Source organism: Dendrobates tinctorius, unplaced genomic scaffold (genome assembly GCF_039654945.1).
Source record: "Dendrobates tinctorius isolate UK_male_01 unplaced genomic scaffold, ASM3965494v1 ptg000155l, whole genome shotgun sequence".
Taxonomy (NCBI): Eukaryota; Metazoa; Chordata; class Amphibia; order Anura; family Dendrobatidae; genus Dendrobates; species Dendrobates tinctorius.
Genome location: NW_027361822.1, coordinates 16250114 through 16269440, shown reverse-complemented (window position 1 = coordinate 16269440; position 19327 = coordinate 16250114). Strand labels below are relative to the sequence as shown.

The 19327-nt window shown below is 43.6% G+C and overlaps 1 protein-coding gene across 1 annotated transcript in view; it reads right to left on the bottom strand.

Moving 5' to 3' along the window:
- The window catches only part of LOC141051040 (uncharacterized), a 159350-nt gene that overhangs the window by 126538 nt on the left and 13485 nt on the right, over positions 1–19327 (bottom strand). The window contains exons 2-5 of the mRNA XM_073547849.1: positions 17058–17237; positions 16758–16928; positions 16552–16675; positions 16371–16468 (exon numbers count right to left, since the gene is read on the bottom strand). Coding sequence (XP_073403950.1) covers positions 16371–16468; positions 16552–16675; positions 16758–16928; positions 17058–17135 — 471 coding nt within the window. The 5' untranslated portion in view covers positions 17136–17237. The remainder of the gene's footprint in view (positions 1–16370; positions 16469–16551; positions 16676–16757; positions 16929–17057; positions 17238–19327) is intronic.

Sequence of the window (19327 nt, the reverse complement as noted above, 5' to 3'; positions counted from 1 at the left end):
CCCAAACATATATTGTCAGTGAGACAAGATTAAAACACAAACGCAGGTAGGAAAATAGACTGAGCAAACGATGGGGCCCACACTGACTAGACAGGATAGGAAAGGAAAGACGCTGTCTGCAATCATGCAAAAAACCCTGCAAAAAGGTCCAACACGTCTGATGCAAAATACTGACGTCGCACGACTTTGCCCACTATATCAGCACTCTGGTATATTCTGAAAGCAGAGCAAAAAGAGGCCAATCTAATACGGACAAAAACAAACTGGCACAAGCAGTAACATATGGATGGTGATTCAGCACAGCCCCAGTCAGAGCTGGCTGACCCATACAAAACTGAAATAGACAAAACCAGATCAAATGTGAACAGAATAGCAAAATAACACTTAGCTGAGCATGCAGGGACTGAGCTGGAAACTAAGACCTCAGGAGGCAGGAAAAAAATCACCAGCAGGGATAGAGGGAGTCCGCTGTCTTAAATCCAGTCAGAAACCCCAGATCTCCAATCGTCGTCCTCATTATCAGGTGGCAAGCCTCTGTTAATCAGATCAGCTCCATTACCTCCAGTAACCACCAGAGGGAGCCCAGAAAGAGAACTCGCAACCCCTCCGTCAACCTGACAAACTCCACCACCTTCAGCAGTAACCAGAGGTAGGCCAGAAAGTTAATTCACAACAGGGGGCCCTCGAGTGTAGGGGGCTCTTATACATTGTAGGGAGATCTGTGGAGGTCCTCAAAGTGTGGGAGCCATTATACAGCTTGGGGCTTACTGTGGGAGCCATTATACAATGTGGGAGCCAATATGGGGGCCATTATACAGTTTGGGGCTAGTATGAGGACTACCGCGGAAGCCATTACAGCCTGGGTTCTACTGTGGGGGCCATTATACAGAGTGATGACTTCTGTGGGGGTCATTATACTGTGTTTTGGATGGGAAATGGTGGGAGCATCATACTATGTATAGAGGAGCTGTGGGCGTATCATACTGTGTGTCGCGGAGCTGTGGGCCCACCATACTATATAGTAAAGCTGTACATTGGGGGACTCAATGGACATAATTACATGTTAAGTGGGCAGGTAAGAAACATTTTTGTTATGGGGCACTCAGAGCATTTGCACAGGGCATTAATATTTTCTAGGGTTCAATTTAACCATCTAGAGGGCACAAAGGAGGCATTAGTAGTGGCATTGCTATGTGGGGCACTAAAAAGGAGCACTGTTATTGAGCTAAACAGTAATAGGGACACATATGGCAGAAGGTGCATCTGCTGGAAACGTGACAAGGCCAATGAGTCTTTGTTGTAGTCTCACCAGAAGAGTTGTGGCTGGAAGTTGTCATGTTGGTCTGGGCAAGTTGGAAAAGTCAGGAAAAGTGAACGATTCCATCAGAAAGAACATCAAATGTATATCACTATATATAACTGTGCTGTAATCACTTGTATGTTCTGCAGGACTGGTAACTACCACTATATGATCACCATATGGCAGTAATATCAGAGCGACAGCATAGTTGTAATCAGGGTTACCGGTTAGGGAGCTCACTGATATGTCTCACCCCTTCCTGAGCTGAAGCAGTAACTACACCTCTGGATGCACTAGAAAGCGGGATTTTTTTTTTACCATGCTCACTATATGGTAAAACTGACCTGGCAATATGATTCCCCAGGTCAGTATCAGTACGCAGATACCCAAAAAAAATTTTATTAACTGGTAAAGAAAAATTCAGAAATTTGTATAAAAAAAACCCCAACTTTTTCTTGTGTCACAATATTGCGAGACTCGTAATGTTTCCGTTTTTTTGGGGATCTGAACCTGGACGAGGGCTTATTTTTTGCAACCCGAGCTGCCATTTTTACTGACAGCATTTTTGGGTGCATACAATATTTTGATTGCTTCTTATTGCATTTTTTTTTACAATATTATGTTGGCATAAAAACGTAATTCTGGCGTTGTTTTTTTTTCTTGTTACTATGTTTACCGATCAAATCAATTTACTTTATGTTTTGATGTATAGGACTTTTATGAACGAGCCGATAACAAATGTGTATTATTTTTTTTTCTTGTTTATTTTTAAAGGGACTCAAGGGAGCGGGTGAACTAAACTTGTGTTTTTACATTTTTTCATATTTTTAAAAACTTAAATTTTTACTGTAATTAATAGTTCCCTTAACGGACTTGGAAGCTACAATCGTCTGATTGCTTGTGCTATACATAGCAATGCTGCAGAGCTGCTACATGTATAGTGAAAATCATGGTCTAGTATGAATGCCAGCTAAAAAGCTTGTGTTCACAGAAGAATCATCATGACTATCACGGTGGTCTTCAGCGCCCTGTCATTATATCAATGTCATCATTATGTAATCAACGGAAACCTTCAAGAAGAACCTGAAGACCCACCTGTTCCGACAAGCCTACAGCCTGCAATGATCCTCGGTCTACTGAACCACCGCACGACCTGCTCTACCCTCTCCTACTGTATCCTCACCCACCCCTGTAGACCCCTCGCGGGCAGGGTCCCCTCTCCTTATGTACTTGTGTGTCCCTTGTCTTACACATGTTTACTATACTTGTCTATATTTCCCCTTTTCACATGTAAAGCGCCATGGAATAAATGGCGCTATATAAATGCATAATAATAATAATTATATCATAGGCACACCGATGGGTGGATGGAATGACGAGTCCCTTTGCCAGCGTGTGTTAAATGCTGCTGTCAAAGCTCTGCCGCACCCATGGCTGTTAAAGGCACATGATGGCTCATTAACTCAGCCATCATATCCCAGGAATGATGAGCGCTCAGTGTGTGAGCCAACATCAAAATCAGGGACATGACTTTTGACATGCATATATGTCAAAGGTCACGAAGGGGTTAAAGCTAAATTACCATGTGCAAAAACAACGGACATATTTTGCTGCTACCATAAAAAGTACATCAGATTTTAAGCAATGGAACGTACATACTGCAAAATATATCCATAACATAAGCTGACAAGCGGTGCAAGTACGCCTTCCCCACATACCACTGTGGGTATCACTCCGGGACCTCCGCTGACAGAGGTCCACAGCAAACACGTTCTTTGGGAAAGTACCCTAAATGTTATATGTATCATTGTGCTATTTGTTCGTAACACAACTTTGAAGTAAAAAGTAAATGTCTACTTCCCTAGGAGTGTTTCTTGATGCTTAAGAAATTGTTCTTCTGGGCAAAACATTTCCACACTCCGAACCTAAAAATAAATGTGCTTTTCGTTCAAAGCATTTTCCACATTATAAACATGAATATGGCTTCTCCACCATGTGACTTTGCTGATGACGAATCAGACATGATTTTCGGCTAAAACCTTTCCCACATTCCAAACATGAATGTGGCTTCACCCCTGTGTGATTTCTCTGGTGTATAAAAAGAGAATATTTTCGGCTAAAACGTTGCCCACACTCTGAACATAAAAATGGCTTCTCCCCTGTGTGAATTCTTTGATGTGTAACAAGATCTGACTTCTGTATGAAACAATTCCTACATTCCGAACATGAAAATGGCTTCTCCCCTCTGTGAGTTTTCTCATGTCTGATCAGATTTGATTGACGGTTAAAACAGGTTCCACATTCTGAACATGAGAACGGCTTCTCCCCAGTGTGATTTCTCTCATGTGAAATAAGATATGCTTTCTTAGTAAAACATTTCCCACATTCAGAACATGAATATGGCTTCTCCACTGTGTGAATTCTCTGATGTAAAACAAGTTTTGAACTAGCTGTAAAACATTTCCCACATTCAGAACATGAAAATGGCTTCTCTCCCGTATGACTTTTTTGATGCTCAAAAAGATTTGATTTCTGTGTAAAACATTTTCCACATTCTAAACAGGTAAATGCATTTTCTTCTGTGTGACTTGTCTCATGTTTAGGAACATTAGACATGTCTACGTAACATATTCCATATGCAATTTGACTCTCCTCTTTGGGAGATCTTTCATGTTCAATATCCCTTCTGTTATTTTCATTTTTTTGAAAAGAAACTGGAGATAAAACCTGTTGAAAAGGATTAGATGATAAATCTTCACTCTGAAGAGAAGATGGTATATCTGGGATACTGACATACTCTTCATATGTATCTTGTGTGATAACATGATGAACGACATTAAAATCTGAAGACATCACATATCTTTTGGAGATTCCTGCGGAGGAAAAAAGAAACTTTATTTTTGTGTAATATAAACTTAATATTATATTGAGAATTTATAATTTTTCTATATAAAAATTCACACACAAATTGCAGGGCATGTAGCAAAATTTGGTACGATGTAGAAAAACATGACAAACACAGACTTCTGATGTTAAGATTATTAAATGGGTTGTCTAGGACTTTAATACTGATGGCCTTTACTTAGGATAGGTCATCAATGTTTGATCAGTGGGGGCGTGGCACCCGACACGCACACTGATCAGCTGTTCCCGGCAGGGCTAGGACAAGTGGTATGCAGACTAGGCATCTGCCTAGGGTGCTACCTCCTGCCTCCCCGATGGGGCAGCACTTTGCAGAAAAAAAATCTGATACTGCTGAATGCCTGCGGCCAACTGGCATTTTCTTCCGGCCACAGGCATTTAGCACAGTGGGGCGCAAGCACACAGGAGAGCTTTGTCAGTCACTGACACCGCTCACCCCTCTCTGCCTGTGCCCTGGCCATCGCTCACTCCCTGAACTTGTATTTGTGTCTGTCAGATGCAAATAAATTGCTGTGAGCGCCGTCTGTGACAGGAGCAGAGGAGCTGTAATCAGAAGCAGGGAACTCTAACAGAACACAGGTCAATTCTGGCCTGCGCCCTGTTGGAGATGGCGCACAAATGGGACATCGAATGACTTGAGAGGACAGGGAGCCTGGATTAGGCTGTGTGCACATGGTGCGTATTTGCAGCCTTTTTTCCAAGTGGAAATGGGCCAAAAACTCTATGGAATCCTTATGCAAGCTAATTCAATGACAATCCTGAAGTGTTGTGCACATGATCAGTAAATTTCCTTTGAATATTTGCAGTGCCTTTTTTTCTGCAGCATGTCAATTCTTTGTGTGTTTCTACAGCGTTTCCCACACATTGACTTTAATTAAGTCAGTCAAATCCACGGCAAAAACGCAGGTATACAAATAATAGCAGATTTGCTAAGTTTTTGTTTGCGTTTTTACCAGCTTCCTATGGTGTTTCCCACGCTGTCACCTGTGTGACAGCGTGGGAACCACCGATGCAGTAGTTCTTATCAGTGGTAAAGTTAACTCTGGTAAGACCGTCAGTCAGAGCGCTGCGGGGTCATGCTGTCAGAAGTCAGCGTGACCCCGCAGACATACTGTGACCTACGGTAACGCTACCACCAGTAAGATGGTCGATCAGAGCACTGCGGGGCTATGCTGTCATGTCAGTGTGACCCCGCAGCGGTGACCTGCGGTAAAAAAGCTTACCGCAGGTCAGCAGGCGTGGGCTGATGAGACTACTGCTCCCATTGGGCTACATCTATTGTCACTGACAAAAGTGACAGCAGGTGCCACTGATGGGAGACTTTGCTCACAGTTAAAAAAAAAAAAAAAAAAAAAAAAAAGTAAAATTATTACGTACATGTTCAAATAAAAATAAAAAACCCATTATACTCTAATTCCCAATCCCCAATGCCCTTGACTCCTTGAAAAGATGTAAAATAATAAACCAACATATACTCACCTGTCCGCCGTAGTCCACCTAATCCCGAGTGTCCCATGGCAATCACACAAGTAGAACAGTCACATCAGGAAATGCGACTGCTCTACTTGGCTGCCGGCAATACACTGACAGGAGGTAATCGCTCCCGCAGTGTATCACTGAGCTGCCATGAGAGAGTTCACCGCAGTTCATCAGCTGATCAGCTCCGGTGCCCTTACTTACAGCACCGCTGCGTGACAAATTTCTCACAGCAGTTCAGTGATACACTGCTCTCAAAGTGATCAGGATCATCGTGGGACATTATGGATTATCTATTCAGCGGACAGGTGAGAAATATTGTGGTTTATTATTTTATTTTTGTTGCAGGAAACGTTAGCGTCGGTGGATTAGGTATTCGGTGAGTATGGTTTAATTAAGATTTATTAAAGGAGTCTGTGTCATTATTTTAAATAAAGGACTTTATTCTGGGTGTCTGTGTTTTTATAGAATATCACTATGAGGTTACTAATGGATAGGGGTCTTATAGACATCTCTCCATTACTAACCTGTGGGCTTGATGCCACCTGACAATACAAAAGTGACATCAACCCCACAAATTTGAACCTCACTAGCCACCACTACAGGGCAAGTGGGAAGAGCGAGGCCAAGCGCCAGATTTGGCGCATCTTATAGATGCACCTTTTCTGGGGCACCTGAGAGCTGCTGTTTTTAGTCTGGGAGTGGGGCAATATCCATGGCTTCTTTCTAGGCTATTAATATCAGCCCACAGCTGTATGCATAGTCTTTGCTGGTTAGATTTTTAAGGGTCCCGATGTCAATTTTTTTCTGGGGGCCTCCTGCAAACTAGCCAGTAAAGGGTAAATAGAGCAACTGACAGAAGATGGTGAGAGAAAGCCTAAACAGAGCCAACCATGAACCAAGATGGAAAAGTAGTGAATAAAAAAATAATAAAATCAATTGATTTTCTAAAAAATAGCCTTTATTAATCACAATGGCACAACAATAAAAATATCTTATTGGTACATTTATACATGATAGGCAATCAAACCGCTTTAATATATTAAATAAATAGAATCATACTAAAAAGTTTAATATACACATATAGTAGATTCAAATAATACTAAAAAAAATTTTTAAAAATGCCTAAACCACCCAGGCCTGTAGCAGGTAAGTATATAAATATGAACACCAATGGTTTAGCCACAAAAAAATGCATATGGTGATAAGCACTTTGTAATCAGTATGCTAGTAAAAACAAATATTATAAGTGCAATTAATATATGTATTATGCAAAAAAAAAAAAAAAAAAATCACAAAAAAATACAACAATCTCAATAAATATTGGCTGTGCAAAATTGCCAATAAAAAACTGGTGTAATTAGCAGAAAAACACAACATCATATGTGCACATCTGAACTAAGAAAAAGAAAATCCTGCTCATGAGGCTGCCAGCGGTAATGATATAAAGTATAAATACCTGCAATACCAGTGACTGGGTAAAATTGCTAAAGAGGAGCTGTTAGTATAATTAACAGAAGAACACAGAAACATATGTGCGCTTGTAAACTGAAGAGGTGATCCTGCTAATGAGGCTGCCAGCAGTGATAATATGAAGTGTCAAATACCTGCAATGCCAGGACAAGGGAGGTGAAGCGGTGTGCCTAGATGATGCACCCCGACGCGCATTTTGGATCTCTCCTTCCCCCTGACAAAGGAGAGATCCAAAACGTGCGCCGGGGCGCGTCATCTAGGCACACCGCTTCTTCTTTTCTTTGTAGACAGTTGTGGTAACTGAGGCCTATTATTCTTATCATTTCTATGGTGTTATCGTCCTTCTGTAAAGCTGGAAATAACACAATTTATTACCGTGCCAACACAGACCACCCTCTGACACAGACTGCAGGGGGAGCCCAGTATCACACAGGATAGGATTAGATACACAGCTTAGCAGTCAGTATCACACAGGAGAGGATTAGACACATGGCTCAGCAGGCAGTATCACACAGGATAGGATTAGATACACAGCTCAGCAGTCAGTATCACACAGGATAGGAATAGATACACGGCTCAGCACACAGTATCACACAGGATAAGATTAGATATGCAGCTCAGCACACAGTATCACACAGAATAGTATTAGATACATGGCTCAGCAGACAGTATCACACAGAATAGGATTAGATACACGGCTCAGCAGTCAGTATCACACAGGATAGGATTAGATTCATTTATGTGCAATATAATCATTATAATTTGTTACAACTAACCACAGTTGGTTACTATGCCCAGGCAACGCCGGGCTCTTCAGCTAGTTGCTGTATAAAAACCCACGCGCATTTTTGCCACAGCATTTTTCTTGCCAAGAGATGCAGAAACCTTGCAGAAATTTCTGGAAGCAAATACTCAACATGTGCACGTAGCCTAAGGGTGTGTGCAGACGCTGCGGAATCCGCTGCAGATTAATCCGCACGGATTTTGCAAAAACCGCAGATAATCTGCAGGTCAAAAGACCTGCGGATTATCTGCGGTTTTGCCTGCGGTTTGGTCCTGCGGATTCACCATCTCCACAATGGTGGAGATAGGAACCCGCTGCGGATTCCGCAGAAAGAATTGATATGTCAATTCTTTCTGCGGTTTCAAAACCGCAGCAAATCCGCGCAGATTTTTCCGCTACGTCTACACAGCGTTTTTTTTTGTACCATTCATTTGAATGGTACTGTACACCGCAGCAAAAACTGCTGCGGGTCCGCAGCGGCCAAAGACGCTGCGGAAACGCAGCGGAATCCGCAGCGTGTGCACATACCCTTAGGGTATGTTCCCATGGTCAGTAAACACTGCGGGTTGGACGCTGCATACATCAGCAGCATCCAACCCACAGCGGCCACATGTTACAGCATAGTGGAAGGGATTTCAAGAAATACCATGTCCACTATGAGTGTACTTTTTATTCATTGTTGGCCACCCTGTATAATGATCTAGTCTATATACTTGTAGGCATTTGTCTAAATGAATCCTTGATAGTTGGGACCAGTACCAGGTTACATGACCACTCTGTATGTGCACTATTGCACATGGGCACATGCCTAAATGAATCTTTGATATGAATCTATATATTCAGTGGAACCTAGTCTCTCATAACTATCTTTTGTGAATATTGTGCATATTTTGGTACCATTCATTCATAGTAGTATGTGTGCCACTACTCCTAGGCTGACCACTTATATATTTGCTCCCCTTAGGCATCTCTCTTTTTTTTTTTTTAAATGTATATGAGCGTGCGCATTTTATGTTTATTGATATACATGTGTGTACATCCATTTTATGTATTAATAATATTTACAAGAATGTACATTCTATTTTGTTGTTAATAAACGAATTTTAAAAAAAAAACCTTTGGTAGAGCGGCTTAGTATACATTTTTTGTAAAAAAAACATATCAACCAAATACCCTGTTTTGTTATCTTTTTACTAGCACTTACTGTTTTATACTAGCACTTACTGTTTTACTGTTTACTGTTACTTTTTTACAGCAGAGTATTTTATACTGTTTTTCTGTGTTTCAGACTTTTGGTGGTGTGAACACTGTCCTACAGACGTGTTCACTGTGTGCATGGCATATGTGTTTATATTCAGTTTATATATAAGCATGAATATTTACTACATTTATTTATAGTGGCAATCATAGAATCGTAGAGTTGGAAGGGACCTCCTGGGCCATCTGGTCCAACCCTCTGCTCAAAGCAGGATTCGCTAAATCATCCCAGTCAGATGTCTGTCCAGCCTCTGTTTGAAGACTTCCATTGAAGGAGAACTCACCACTTCTCGTGGCAGCCTGTTCCACTCATTGATCACTCTGTCAAAAAGTTTTTTCTAATATCTAATCTGTGTCTCCTCCCATTCAGTTTCATCCCATTGCTTCTAGTCTTTCCTTGTGCAAATGAGAATAAAGTTGATCATTCTACAATGTGACAACCCTTTAGATATTTGTAGACAGCTATTAAGTCTCCTCTCAGTCTTCTCTTTTGCAAACTAAACATTCCCAAATCCTGCAACCTTTCCTCATAAGACAGGGTTTGCAGACCGGTCACCATTCTGGTCGCTCTTTTCTGAACTTGCTCCAGTTTGTTGATGTCTTTTTTAAAATGTGGTGCCCAAAACTGGACACAATATTCCAGATGAGGTCTGACCAAAGAGGAGTAGAGGGCAATAATGACTTCACGTGATCTAGACTGTATGCTTCTGTTAATACATCCTAGAATTGCATTTGCCTTTTTTGCTGCTGCATCACACTGTTGACTCATATTCAGTCTGTGATCTATTAGTATACCCAAGTCTTTTTCACATGTGCTGTCACTTAGCCCTATTCCTCCCATTCTGTATATGCTTTTTTCATTTTTATTGCCCAGATGTAGTACTTTGCATTTCTCCCTGTTAAAAACCATTCTGTTAGTTGCTGCCCACTTCTCCAGTTTATTTAAATCTTTTTGAATCCTCTCTCTCTCTTCTCTAGTATTAGCTATCCCTCCTAGCTTTGTGTCATCACTTGTTTCAGCGTCTCCTCCGCCCTAACCATAAATATCACCATGTCATCAGCATATAAACCAATGGTGTCTACATGACCCGCTATATTTATACCTCTCTGATATCAGGGGAAGACCTTATGTGTATTGCCAGTGCAAAAGCAAAGAGGGCCAGGGAGAAGGGGACACCCCTGACGGGTTCCCCTATATAATAAAAATGATTCAGATATAGAATTATTCACAATTATACGAACTCTGGGTTTCATATACAGTACGCCAATCCACTTTAAAAACTTATCACCGAAGCCATCTCTCTGTAAACACGCAGATAGGAAAGGCCACTCAAGAGAGTCAAAGGCCTTGGCTGCGTCCAGCTCCGCCAATACCCAATTGTAATCTGGTATCAAAGAGCTATATTGAACCACCGACTGAAGTCGCCTAATAATAATAGAAGTACTCTTACCAGGCATAAAGCCAGTCTGGTCAGGATGTATGAGGTCCAATATGATCAAGTTCAATCTAGTGGCTAGGACCTTAGTAAAGATTTTATAGTCTACATTTACTAACGATATGGGACGGTAAGATCCACATTCCAAAGGGTCCTTCCTCTCCTTCTCAAGTACAATAATATTTTCCTCAAATACCCTGGCAAAGACCCTGTGGCGCCCCTGAGGGTTCAGTTGCCACAGAGGTACTGCACCTCCTCCTGAGGTGTGGTGCCCCACCATCCAGGTAAGTTGGAGGCTCCTGACCACATTCCAACACCTGCACCCATCATCACAAAGTAGTGTAGCAAAGCCACATTGCGGCTCCCTGCTTGGAGTGTAGCAGAGCACCTTTGGTGGCTCCCTGCTTGGAACACGAAAAGTGCTGGGAGGCGGGTGGAGTTAGAATACATAAAAGAGTGGGAAGGTTTAGAAGTTCAGTCAGTCAGTTCAGTTCAGTTGAGTGGAGAGAGTGAGGAGTGAAGATCCCTGGGAGAGGGATGGAGGAAGGAGGTGCTGCAGCAGATCTCAGTGACCTGGGTCTGCTGGCAAGGGAAAGGAAAGAAAGAGAAAGACATTGAACAGAAACCTGATGTTCCATGGCACGGAAAGACTAATACGGAACGTAGAAGTAAAAGGGAACAGAGGACGTGGGTTAGAAGAGAACCCTGCCTAGAAGTTCTAAGCGCAAGGCCGGGGCCTGGTCCCCGAGGTTGTATGGATACTAAGGGTCCTACAGCAGACACTGGTGGAGTAGTGGGCTGTAAATGCAATACTCCCATCTAAGACTTGGGGGCACAACAGCAACTTGGATAGTGAGCCGGGACTCAGGAGTAAGGAGTCCCCGAAGCAGGGTACAGCTGTCTGCCGTACAAGTATAGTTCTTGGGAACATCTGTCAGGAGGAACTCAAGTGTAACTCAGTACTAGGAGTACTTCACACCAAAGGCGCTATAAGAGGAGACGTTCAGAAAGGCACATGTTGGCGGAGTGTTGGAAGGGAGCATTCCATCTGACCTGGAGGTTGACTGAGTCCCTGACCCGGAGGACACGGCACGGAGGCAGGCACCTGTGTGTACTACAGACTGAGTAAAGCTTTGGAACCACAAGACCCGGTGTCCTCCATTTATTCCTGCGCCAACACACCCGGTACCGCTACATCTGGGTACCCGCTTCTACACTGCCTGCGACTCGCCTCTACCCGTACATCTACACTGCCCTGGGACTACAGCTCCACCTGTGGGGAGCTTCACCATCTTGGCTGCAACACACCACCAGCCCCAGAGGATCTGCATGCAGCATCGGCTTAACATCTCACTTGCCGAACACCACAGGTGGCGTCACGAACTATTCATTCAAACAATTACATTTCACCATTTCAATTCCCCCATTACTTGGGTGCCCAGGGCCACGGACCGGGTCACTGCTGCCGTGACACATCATGCTGACACCGGCCTGGTACCGAGTACCCCACAGCCCTGGGAGGGCGACCCAACCCTCCTCCCTAAATCCCCCAAAACACTCTCAGCAGAAGTGGTGCCAGTATATCCCGATATTTCCAGTTATAGTTCAATGGGGAATCCGTCTGGCCCAGGAGCCTTCCCAGAAGCCAAGTCCGCTATGGCATCCTCTATCTCTTCTAAGGTAAACTCAGCGTCCATAAAGGCCCGCTGGGTAGGACTCAATGTAGGGAATGTTATATCTGATAGATAATTTAGACAGTCCAAAATATCAGAATCGCTATTAGATTTATATAATCATTTATAGTAATCATGAAAACAATGGAGTATATCTTCAGTCGAGGACACCAACGAACCACCTGATGTGCATATCTAAAGTACAGTGTTAGATGTGTTGTGTTGGCGCACCAGGAAGGCCAACAATTTACTTGCCTGGTTTCCCAGTTCAAAATAGGACTGACGGGTAAAGAATACCTTTACATTTAGATTTAGTGTCTGTGCACTGGGTATATAACCTTTGAGCAGTTAGCCACTCAATTCTATTGCCGGTAGTCTGATCAGATATGTACGCAGTTTCCGAATCTTTCAGTCATCGCTCCATCTCACCATCCTCCTTTGAAGTTACCGGTTTAATATAAGAGATTGTAGAAGATAAGCATCCTCTCCAATATGCCTTAAGGGTATCCCAGATTAAATTGACATTCTGGGGTTCTGGGTGGGACGAGATGAAGCAATTCAAGCGATCGACCGTTCTATCATTAGATCCCATCAATTTCAGCCAAAAAGGGTTCAGCTTCCAGACTATGCCATTGTTAAGTACAACCGGGCTGTGATCCAAAATCCTTTGATTACCATGTTCTATATTATCCAACCACATCGCTTACCCACTGGATCTGAATATATAATCTATGCGTGATAGAGAATGCCTGGTAGATGAGTGACAGGTATATTCCTTCACCTCCGGGTGACGCACCCTCCACAAATCCAACCATCCACTACCCTCCATAAATAATGCCAACTGGGATGAAACCGGAGAGGGGGTCTCCCCAGACATCCCATCACCCAGTCTCAATCTATCAAGACGGTTGTCCATGACTAAATTAAAATCACCCATGCAAATGACGTCTGCATCCTTATAATTTAAGGCGAAACTCGCCATCTGAAGAATTGTCGTATTAGCTGGGGAGGAGTTAGGGGGTTATAAACACACAATATAAACATATTTTCTTGCGTTCACCAGTGCATATACAAAAACAAAGTGACCCTCAGGATCCCTCCGGGCCTCCTTGGCCTCCCACATAACGTCCCTATGTATCAATAGTGAAACCCTTCTCGAATAACTAGTGTGGAACACGTGAATGGACCATTGCACCCATGGCTTCTGTACGCACCGGGCTGTATCCCTAGTCAGGTGCGTCTCCACCAAAGCCACAATGTGAGGATGATAGCAACTGATCTTCGAGAACACCTTAATCATCTTTCGGGGGGGGGGATTTAATACCCCTCACATTCCAGGTCATGCATATTATTTCAGACCCTATACTTTCTTATCCAAATATGGTATATACTATTACTCAAATAAAATTTGAAATCATCACATGGAAGATACTGTTGGGGGCGACTTCTACATACATAACAAATAAAACCAATATAAAATTAAAAGAACAGAGCAAAAACCAAACAGTATAGGAGCAAAGTCCTGTGCTCCTATCATAAAGTAAACAAGGGGATACCCTCATTGAATTCAGTGTCCGGTATTGTTACCCTGGACGCCTGTGAAGAGAGCTCCGATTATATCATAGTTAGTAGAGTTCTGCTTCACTGTAAGCATATTAGGATTCCTTATCACAAGAAGCCCCCATGGGTCTGTAGCCACTCAGCAGCCTCCGCTGGATCCGTAAAAAATATAGAGGAACCTTCGCAGACAATTCGGAGTCGAGCTGGATAAATCATTGAGTATATAATATTCTTTTCTCTAAGGGCCCCGTCACACATAGTTTTGTGACGCAACAGCGATCTCACCAGCGAGATCGCTGTGTGTGACAGTGATCAGCGACTGGCCCCCCTGCTGGTATCGCTGATCGCTCTTGGAAAGCCCTGGACATTTCTTTGATCGCTGGTCTCCCGCTGGCCATCACGCATCGCTGCGTGACAGGCGGGAGACCAGCGATCAGCTGGTAACTAAGGTAAACGCAGGGTTTCTAAGCACCGTGCGGTGCTTAGAAACCCTCTGTGTACCTTAGTTACCAGCGCGCTGATGCAGGGAGCTGGTAACTAAGGTACACATCGGGTTTCTAAGTGACGCACGTCCCTTAGAAACCCGATGTGTACCTTAGTTACCAGCTCCCTGCATCAGCGCGCTGGTAAATAAAGTACACAGCGACGCCACGCACTGGGCGTCGCTGGTGTTGATCGCTGATGAAGCTGTCTGTTTGACAGCTCACCAGCGATCATGTAGCGACTCACCAGCGATCTTGACACGTTGATATCGTTGTCGGGATCGCTGGTGAGTCGCTATGTGTGACGGTTCCTTAAGTCGCTTCTTAATTTCCATGAACTGTGCTCGCTGTCTCTAGAGTTCCATAGAGAAATCCAGAAAAATCGAAATTATAGCATTATTGAACTTAACAGGACTTTTCTGCCGTGCCAAATGTAGAATAGCGTCCCTGTCCTTGCAATTACAATGTGTACAGACTATAGGAAAGAGAGAGCGCAATAGGGTCTTATCCAGGTAATTATTGGAAGAAATAAAAGAAATCTACTCACCCTTTCCAGGAGAGATTAAGGCATATAGATCAGTTGTCAGCTTGCTGCACGTCCAAAGGTCCACTCCGTGACCGCCCATATAAATCCTTAATGGAATAAAATTCTTGGACTTGTGTGCGCTGCTTAACAAAGTATCACATCCAGGTTGTATAAAGAGTTTAACCATTTATTTCCCAACGCGTTTTGAAGTATATTACACTTCTTCCTCAGGGGATGACATGAATCATTTTGGCTCTGAACAATCAACCTAACTAGTTGTCCGACAGCTACCTATTGTGTATGGGGGCTTTAGATATATCGAAGGCATTATACTAAGGTATCAAAGGACAATTTACTGTGGTTTCTTATACAAACTTTTGGTTTAGGTGCTGATAAGCTCTATTTTAGTGCAAAAACCATTGAGAATACTACAAAACCAGCGTGTTGCGGTGTGCTTATGCAGCACGTTTTCTGCTCGGTAAATCCCTTATTTTATCGCCAATAACTATTTCACATTTTCATCCTTATTTATTTTGTACTTCCGCAGAAGAAGTAAATGTAACGATGAAAATTAACGAAAGACCACAGAATTCACAACGTGTAATACAATATGGCATCAGGTAGTGACTGAGAAGAATCTGTGTTTTCTCTGCAGTTTGTGGCTACTAGTAGAGATGCTCGAATATGTTCGGAAACGATCGCCAAATCTGAATTTGCCATATTTGCGCCAAATTGGTTCCTTATTCGTGTAGAATTTATGTTTGATGATCGTTTCCAAACATATTCACCCCTTTCTACTCCCATTGACTCCAATGGCGTTGAGCTTTATTCGGCTAATATTGCAAATACAATATTTGCCGGCGATCATAATCCGAACCAAATATTGAAAAATTCGCTCAACCCTAGGTACTACTCACCTGGGTAGTCATCTGAAATAATCTCCTCTTTACACCACTCATCACCCCTCACATATGTCTCTGTAGTATTAATATGGTCAGGGTCAGGGTCTTCACCCTGTGGTTTCAGGGCCAGATCTTCACCCTGAAACAAATATTGTAAAAGTCAAAGACAGATGGAGAAGTCACATCTATGATCAGTGAAACAGCACAGAAAGAGGACTTAAAAATCTTCCAATAATAGAAAACAGCAAAAGAGCAAAAAGGTTTACCCGTCCAGGCCTCCAGACAAATGCACTATCAGGATGCAGTGGACCCATATAATTAAGATGGAAACACAGGTGAAAGAATACCGATAAAACAACCGCTCACAGCCTACCAATACATGGAGGGGGCGGCTGCCTGGTATGTTGATGCGCAAGAAAAAAAAAAAAAAAAATCAGCTCTAATCCTGCCATCTCCACCGTTCTCATTACACAAGTATAAAACATATAATACTGGTGGATAAAACAAGACTGAGCACAAGATCTTCACAACCGTCTACACATCATAGGGGAGATCTCATGACACCTTCTCTCCATCTACCTGATGATCCTGAGGAACATTGGGATTTTCTTGTTTACAGTTCTGTGGAAGAAGAGGACGGGGACATCTCTCTGGTGTTGTCCTCCTACTGCATACAACTGGAGGAAAGACATACAGGGACTGAATTCATTCTTTACATACAGATAATTATAGGCCGTGTGTATTTAGTCCTGTCTATTACCTGGTGATGTGAGGGGCTGGGGAACCTCCATCATGTTCTCCATGTACAGATCTTTGTGTTCTTCTACATACTCCCACTCCTCCATGGAGAAATAGACGGTGACATCCTGACACCTTATAGGAACCTGACACATACAATGATACCATCATCCCCCGATCCCTCCATAGTGTTACTGTATAATGTCCCAGCATTCCCAGCAGTGTCACCTCTCCAGTCAGCAGCTCAATCATCTTGTAGGTGAGTTCTAGGATCTTCTGGTCATTGATGTCCTCATGTATCAGGGAGTGAGATGGAACGCCTGTGGTTGGGTTCAGGGGTCTTCCCCATCCCTCAGACCCAGGGGCCCGACATCGCTCACTAGAGGTTACCGTGTAATACTAGTCAAGGAGAGACACATTAATAAATCTCACTACAGACATTTCCAGAGTCCTCACCTCTCCAGTTCTGTCCATCTGTTATTCCCATAAATAAGAATGATGTAATGTGATGTCATCAGAATCTCTCACCTCTCCAGTAAGCCGGAAGAGGATCTCTAGGGTGAGGTGTAATATCTTCTCCACCATCTTGTCCCTGTCTCTATCCATCCTGTAGGGGGTCAATCAGGACAATCCGAAACTGTATTGATTTGAACGGGAAGACGACAAGCTGATGGAAAATCCTAACGATCCCATGTAATAACACAATTACTAGAGATAATAAAAGGAAACCCATCAGGAATTAAATTTTCAGTTTCTCTTTCTTTTTGTTTGAACTGGAACATGAATTAAATATATTATCAGGGCAGCACCTTCATGTTTCGAGTCACAGCACGATACTCCTTCACATGAACACTACAGCTAATCCATTGCTGCAAACATGCCATCATTTAACGCAGTGGTTCTCAACCTTTCTAATGCCGTGACCCCGCAATACAGTTCCTCATGTTGCGGTGGCCCCAAACCAAAAAATAATTTTGGTGGCTACTTTAAAACTGTAATTTTTACATTATTAACCTTTTTTACACCAGCAGGCTGTCTCGCAGGCTCTCTTGGCTCTCCGCCTCTTGCCTCTCCGCCTCCTAGGCTTCTGTCCTCCGGCGCTTGCTGCGTCCGCCCATTGATGACGTCAGCAAGCGCCAGGAGCAATGCTACCATACTAATCATTACCACACATAACTGTACTAAAACCAATATTACCATCAAGACATTACCGCCAGATCCTAAGCAGATATTATCAGCATATATGGTAGTGATACCACTATAATGACTATAATGATCATTAACCAAAACCGTGCCACCTCATAATAATGACCCTTCCTTACAGGAGCTCCGCAATGATAATGACCCTTCCTCCCAGGAGCTCCCCCGTGATAAGGACCCTTTTCCCTCCCAGGCGCTCCCTATTATTAAGACCCTTCTACTAGGCACCTCCTCATCATAATGACCCTTCTCCCAGGTATCTACTTATGATTAAGTACCTTCTCCCAGACACCTCCTCATGATAATCCTTCTCCAAGGTGCCTCCTCATTATAATTACTAATTATCTGAGCACAGGGATTTCCAACGTGTACTGCCAAAAGAAATAAACCCATTTAAAATGAAGTGCTTTTTCTCAGCGTTGCAGTAGGAGCAATCAGACGCTGCGGTCTTCTGGCTCCACACTGTCGTGGTAACCCCGTGACATAACCCTTCTCCTAAGCGTTTCCTCACAATAATAACCCTTCTCCCGAGGGCTTACTTGTGATAATGACCTTTCTTTCGGGCGCCACCTCCTGATAACGACCGTTATCCCAGCTTGTGGCATGTCTGAGTAAGCAGCAGAGTAGGGAGCCAATGGCCTTCTGATCTTCTATAGTTTTAACAGTATCAATTTCCTGAAGATGTACTGACAGTATAATGGGCTAATACAGGATTGGTACATGCAGAGGCGTATCCAGGGGGGCAGCCGGGGCATTTGCCCCGGGCGCAGCCGGCAGGGGGGCGCAGTCGGGCCGTCTAATGTGGCAGTCCGCAGTGTCTTCACCCCGGCGGCTGCACTCTGCCGCCCTCCGTGCTGTGAGTGGGCGGTTCTCTGTGTCAGCTGTCAAGCTGACAGCCAGCACACAGAAGCTGCAACGCCGGCTCCCAGGGAACAATTGTACTGGCATCTATACAGACGCCAGTACAATTGAAGCTCTGACCGCCGGGTCAGAGCGATGTCAATGGCGCGATCAGGTCATGTGATCACGCTGCTGACGTAATTCGCTGGCGCCCAGGATGCTGGTGGTAAGTGTGCTCCACTGTGGAGGTGAAGAACCAACGAAGATTAAGGGGGGCACTTTATCGTGAGGGGAATTGGCGTGGAGATGGGGGGTTATTTAATGGATGGAGGCACTTTATGTGTTTAGGGGCATTTAGAGTGGGGATGGGGGTTATTGTGTGAAAATTGGCGTGGGGTTATTTAATGTATAGGGGGCACTTTATGTGTGGGGGGATTTAGAGTGGGGACGGGGGGTTATTTGATGTGTGAGGGGAATTGGCGTGCAGATGGGGGGTTATTTAATGTGTGGGGGCATTTGGAGTGGGGATGGGGGTTATTTAACGTATGGGGGGATTTAGAGTGGGGATGGGGGGCTATTTAATGTGTGGGGGCATTTGGAGTGGGGATGGGGGGCTATTTAACGTGTGGGGGCATTTGGAGTGGGGATGGGGGTTATTTAACATGTGGGGGCATTTGGAGTGGGGATGGGGGTTATTTAACGTATGGGGGGGATTTAGAGTGGGGATGGGGGGTATTTAATGTGTGTGGGCATTTGGA